General features: G+C 42.5%; 1 protein-coding gene across 2 annotated transcripts in view; it reads left to right on the top strand.

Moving 5' to 3' along the window:
- Positions 1-4,588: 4,588 nt before the first annotated feature.
- Positions 4,589-6,467, top strand: part of wipi2 (WD repeat domain, phosphoinositide interacting 2) — a 34,876-nt gene continuing 32,997 nt past the window's right edge. Inside the window, exon 1 of one of the 2 annotated variants that reach the window (XM_090197981.1) lies at positions 4,589-5,145. In XM_090197981.1, coding sequence (XP_090054107.1) covers positions 5,072-5,145 — 74 coding nt within the window. In that variant the 5' untranslated portion in view covers positions 4,589-5,071. The remainder of the gene's footprint in view (positions 5,146-6,467) is intronic. The other variant, XM_090197982.1, reaches the window with a different exon arrangement.

Here is a 6,467-nt window from a genome sequence, read left to right as displayed (position 1 = left end):
ATTTGCTAACCATGTGAGCATTAACATCTGCTAACCATGTGTATGTGACCATTAACATCTGCAAATCATGTGACCATTAACATCTGCTAATCGTGTGACCAACAACATCTGCTAACCATGTGTATGTGACCATTAACATCTGCTAACTATGTGTATGTGACCATTAACATCTGCAAATCATGTGACCATTAACATCTGCTAACCATGTGACCATTAACATCTGCTACCATGTGTATGTGACCATTAACATCTGCTAACCATGTGTATGTGACCATTAACATCTGCAAATCATGTGACCATTAACATCTGCAAATCATGTGACCATTAACATCTGCTAACCATGTGTATGTGACCATTAACATCTGCAAATCATGTGTATGTGACCATTAACATCTGCTAACCATGTGTATGTGACCATTAACATCTGCAAATCATGTGACCATTAACATCTGCTAATCGTGTGACCAACAACATCTGCTAACCATGTGTATGTGACCATTAACATCTGCTAACCATGTGTATGTGACCATTAACATCTGCAAATCATGTGACCATTAACATCTGCTAACCATGTGACCATTAACATCTGCTACCATGTGTATGTGACCATTAACATCTGCTAACCATGTGTATGTGACCATTAACATCTGCAAATCATGTGACCATTAACATCTGCAAATCATGTGACCATTAACATCTGCTAACCATGTGACCATTAACATCTGCAAATCATGTGACCATTAACATCTGCTAATCGTGTGACCAACAACATCTGCTAACCATGTGTATGTGACCATTAACATCTGCTAACCATGTGACCATTAACATCTGCTACCATGTGTATGTGACCATTAACATCTGCTAATCGTGTGACCAACAACATCTGCTACCATGTGTATGTGACCATTAACATCTGCTAACCATGTGTATGTGACCATTAACATCTGCAAATCATGTGACCATTAACATCTGCTAACCATGTGACCATTAACATCTGCTACCATGTGTATGTGACCATTAACATCTGCTAATCGTGTGACCAACAACATCTGCTACCATGTGTATGTGACCATTAACATCTGCTAACCATGTGTATGTGACCATTAACATCTGCAAATCATGTGACCATTAACATCTGCTAACCATGTGACCATTAACATCTGCTAACCATGTGACCATTAACATCTGCTAACCATGTGACCATTAACATCTGCTAACCATGTGACCATTAACATCTGCTAACCATGTGACCATTAACATCTGCTAACCATGTGACCATTACCATCTGCTAACCATGTGACCATTAACATCTGCTAACCATGTGACCATTAACATCTGCTAACCATGTGACCATTAACATCTGCTAACCATGTGACCATTAACATCTGCTAACCATGTGACCATTAACATCTGCTAACCATGTGACCATTAACATCTGCTAACCATGTTTTAATTTGATTTTACTATTTCCTTTTTTTATTTCTCAAATTTGTCTAACTTTTTAACTCTGCATTGTTGTGAAAGGCATACATTCACATTCCTTCACATACAGTATGTATATATATATATTTATAATATACAGTGCATTCGGTAAGTATTCAGACCCCTTGACTTTTTCCACGTTGTTTTACGTTACAGCCTTATTCTAAAATTGATTAAATAAAATCCTCAGCAATCTACACTCAATAGCCCATAATTACAGAGAAAAAAGGGTTTTAGAAATTAGAGCAAATGTATTAATAAAAAATAAAAAAACAGATACCTTATTTACATCAGTATTCAGACCCTTTGTTATGAGACTCGACATTTAACTCAGTTGCTTCCTGTTTCCATTGGTCATCCTAGAGATGTTTCTACATCTTGATTGGAGTCCACTTGTGGTAAATTCCAACAGTTGACAGAGCATTTCAGAGCAAAAACCAAGCCATGAGGTCGAAGTAATTGTCCGTAGAGTTCAGAGACAGAATTGTGTTGAGGCACAGATCTGGGGAAGGGTACCAAAACATTCCTGTAGCCTTGAAGGTCCCCAAGAACACAGTGGCCTCCATCATTCTTAAATGGAAGAAGTTTGGAACCACCTAGACTCTTCCTAGAGCTGGCCGCCGGCCAAACTGAGCAATCGGGGAAGAAGGGCCTTGGTCAGGGAGGTGACCATGAACCTGATGGTCACTCTGATAGAGCTCCAGAGTTCCTCTGTGGAGATGGTAGAACCTTCCAGAAGGATAACCATCTCTGCAGCACTCTACCAATAAGGCCTTTATGGTGGAGTGGCCAGACAGAAGCCACTCCTCAGTAAAAGGTACATGACAGCCCGCTTGGAGTTTGACAAAGGCACCTAAAGACTCAAGATTCTCTGGTCTGATGAAACCAAGATGGAACTTTTTGGCCTGAATGCCAAGCGTCATGTCTGGAAGAAACCTGGTACCATCCCTAAGGTGAAGCATGGTGGTGGCAGCATCATGCTGTGGGGATGTTTTTCAGCGGCAGGGACTGGGAGACTAGTCAGGATCGAGGGAAAGATGAACGGAGCAAAGTACAGAGAGATCCTTATTGAAAACCTGATCCAGAACCTCAGACTGGGGCGAAGGTTCACCTTCCAACAGGACAATGACCCTAAGCATACAGCCAAGACAACGCAGGTGTGGCTTCGGGACAATCTCTGAATGTCCTTGAGTGGGCCAGCCAGAGCCCGGACTTGAACCCGATCGAACACCTCTAGAGAGACCTGAAAATAGCTGTGCAGCAATGCTCCCCATCCAACCTGACAGAGCATGAGATGATCTGCAGAGAGGAATGGGAGAAACTCCCCAAATACAGGTGTGCCAAGCTTGTTGAACCATACCCAAGAAGACTAGAGGCTGTAATCGCTGCCAAAGGTGCTTCAAATCAAATCAAATCAAATGTATTTATATAGCCCTTCGTACATCAGCTGATATCTCAAAGTGCTGTACAGAAACCCAGCCTAAAACCCCAAACAGCAAGCAATGCAGGTGTAGAAGCACGGTGGCTAGGAAAAACTCCCTAGAAAGGCCAAAACCTAGGAAGAAACCTAGAGAGGAACCAGGCTATGTGGGGTGGCCAGTCCTCTTCTGGCTGTGCCGGGTGGAGATTATAACAGAACATGGCCAAGATGTTCAAATGTTCATAAATGACCAGCATGGTCGAATAATAATAAGGCAGAACAGTTGAAACTGGAGCAGCAGCACAGTCAGGTGGACTGGGGACAGCAAGGAGTCATCATGTCAGGTAACCCAGACAGGATGACCACATCAGTGAATCAACCCACTCAGGTGAAGCACCCCCTCCAGGGACGGCATGAGAGAGCCCCAGTAAAGCCAGTGACTCAGCCCCTGTAATAGGGTTAGAGGCAGCAGAGACAGCAAGGGCGGTTCGTTGCTCCAGAGCCTTTCCGTTCACCTTCCCACTCCTGGGCCAGACTACACTCAATCATATGACCCACTGAAGAGATGAGTCTTCAGTAGAGACTTGAAGGTTGAGACCGAGTTTGCGTCTCTGACATGGGTAGGCAGACCGTTCCATAAAAATGGAGCTCTATAGGAGAAAGCCCTGCCTCCAGCTGTTTGCTTAGAAATTCTAGGGACAATTAGGAGGCCTGCGTCTTGTGACCGTAGCGTACGTGTAGGTATGTACGGCAGGACCAAATCAGAGAGATAGGTAGGAGCAAGCCCATGTAATGCTTTGTAGGTTAGCAGTAAAACCTTGAAATCAGCCCTTGCTTTGACAGGAAGCCAGTGTAGAGAGGCTAGCACTGGAGTAATGTGATCAAATTTTTTGGTTCTAGTCAAGATTCTAGCAGCCGTATTTAGCACTAACTGAAGTTTATTTAGTGCTTTATCCGGGTAGCCGGAAAGTAGAGCATTGCAGTAGTCTAACCTAGAAGTGACAAAAGCATGGATTAATTTTTCTGCATCATTTTTGGACAGAAAGTTTCAGATTTTTGCAATGTTACGTAGATGGAAACAAAGTACTGAGTAAAAGGTCTGAATACTTATGTAAATGTGATATTTATTTTTTATTTTTTATTTATACATTTGCCAAAAAATTCTAAAAACCTGTTTTTGCTTTGTCATTATGGGGTATTGTGTGTAGATTGATGAGGAGGAAAAAAACGATTTAATACATTTTAGAATAAGGCTGTAACGTAACAAAATGTGGAAAAAGTGTCTTACTTTTGAAAAATGTTGCTTTGTTGGTAAAGGACGTAAGCAAGCATTTCACGGTAAGGTCTACTACACCTGTTGTATTCAAGGCATGTAACAAGTACAATTTGATTTGAGTACATTACATTACAGTACATTACACTACCTTGACAACAACGGGCGGGCATCTTGGACGCTGTCTCCAGTTCTTATACCGCAGTTTTCCAGTGTCGGAAATTATGAAAATGTATGTTGTCAGACTGCGCCATCTCCTGGTGACAAGTACGGCAGAATATCAATAATATCAATCGTCTAGCCACAGCCACAGAACAATGAGACAGATATTTCACCGGATGTGTAAATATGAAGCATCCGGTTGGCGTTTCCACTCACTACCAAACATGGTGATGAGAGGAAGCACAGTGGCCGGCAGTGTGCTTCCTAACGGAAATCTCTGCCCACCTCCTTGCTTGTTCTGCCACCTATGATTAATGTGTTCCCATTGGAAACGACAGGCTCTGGTCTATCTTGGGTTAGTTCATAAAATCTTTGGTATAAGGTGGTCGTTGAACAGATTATTGTTTCAACTGAAACGAGATTCCGATAAATGTATAGATTTTTTGAGACGTTCCCAAAAGTGATTGTCATTTACCACACTTCTTCCATCCCCAAACACAACCGTAAACCAAACCTGTGAAATGGTGGAACGGCCCCTTTAAGAAACTGTCGCAAAACCCTGCTACCGCCCATGCGCAGAGAGAGGGGGCAACAGCGACGGAGAAAACAACAACAACAAGAGAACAGCGAGATGGCTCCATGAATACAGGCCAACTTCACTCTCACCCAGTTACTATCCACAACCTACCCGACTGCTGTTTTCTCACACGGCTGGATTAGATGGTGCCGGGCCCATGAACTTGGCTAGTCAGAGCGGGGAGACCGGCTGTAGCCAGCTCCTCTTCGCCAACTTTAACCAGGACAACACGTAAGGAAGGCCCGGGGAGAGGAGGACCGGGGAGGAGGGTCGGGGAGAAGGGAGAGGAGGGCCGGGGAGAGATGCTAGTTAGCTGACAAGCTGTCTGATCATGTTGCCTACTTTAGCATCCATGTCGTCAGCCAGCTAAAACGCTAACCAGCCAGCTAGCTAAAGTGCCTGGATAAACAAGAAGCATAAACTAGTTGTCTAACACAAAAAGGCGAGGGGATCATTCCTTAATATGATAAAGTGTATCGATACCTGAACCAATATCTGGGCAAAGGACGATGAAAAGGCGAGATCTCCTCTCTGCCCAGAAAGCTACGGTTCACCTGGGCCCTCATGTATAAACGCTACACATTCACAGAATATGGCCCTAAACATGCGTGTACCAGTTTTCACGCACAGTCGTCAAACTGAACTTGACTTGAGAATGTGCTTATCCTCCCGTAAACTTTAGACCATGCGTATGTACTAATGCTGTATCATCATCATCCGGCCGTGATTGGGAGTCCCATAGGGCTGTGCACAAATCCCCGGTTTGGCCGGTGTAGGCCGTCATTGTGAATAGGAATTTGTTCTTGACTGATTTGCCTGGTTAAATCAAATAAACTGTTTAAGTGTGCTGAGCTTTTTGAGGTCGTTTCCGTTCATTATTAAAAAAAAAAACCTGTTTTGATTATGTTTTTAAATGTTTATATTAAATGCATTATAAAAGAATTACATTCAAATTATTAGCGCCTTTTAATGGAAATACCAAAGCCAAAAATTGTGCACATTCAATTGCCAAAACATTGAAAATATTCCACTGTCTGTCAGGTCCGCATAGGAAATTACTAATAAATGATACATTTTTGGAAAGTTCTAATGCTACTTGCCCCACTACAACAACAACAAATACTTAAACACATGTAATGTTGTCCTTGAAACCTTTAATGTAAATACTGTAGAATTCCATTATTTCCAATGGAGAACTGCTCCTACTGAGGAGTGCCAATATGGCTTAAAGCTTCTCAATGGCCAATACATAGCATCAGCAGGGTTTATATACATCCTTGGTCTGTGTGTATCTAACCTAACTTAGCAGGCGTACAAGCGCAGAGTGAATCCATTTGTTTCCAAGATGGAAAAGAACAGTTTAACTTGGTTGGATATTTGCATAAAACTTCAACTCCCAGCATCTTTTAAAATTGAACCTTTATTTAACGAGGCAAGTCAGTTAAGAACAAATTCTTATTTACAATGACGGCCTACCAGGGAACAGTGTGTTAACTGCCTTGTTCAGGGGCAGAGCGACAGATTTTTACCTTGTCAGCTCAGAGATTCGATCC

The sequence above is a fragment of the Oncorhynchus mykiss genome, chromosome 13 (genome assembly GCF_057628025.1).
Source record: "Oncorhynchus mykiss isolate SJ-2025 chromosome 13, ASM5762802v1, whole genome shotgun sequence".
NCBI classification, from domain to species: domain Eukaryota; kingdom Metazoa; phylum Chordata; class Actinopteri; order Salmoniformes; family Salmonidae; genus Oncorhynchus; species Oncorhynchus mykiss.
Note: the sequence above shows the minus strand (reverse complement) of the source record. Positions and strands in the feature narration are given on the sequence as shown.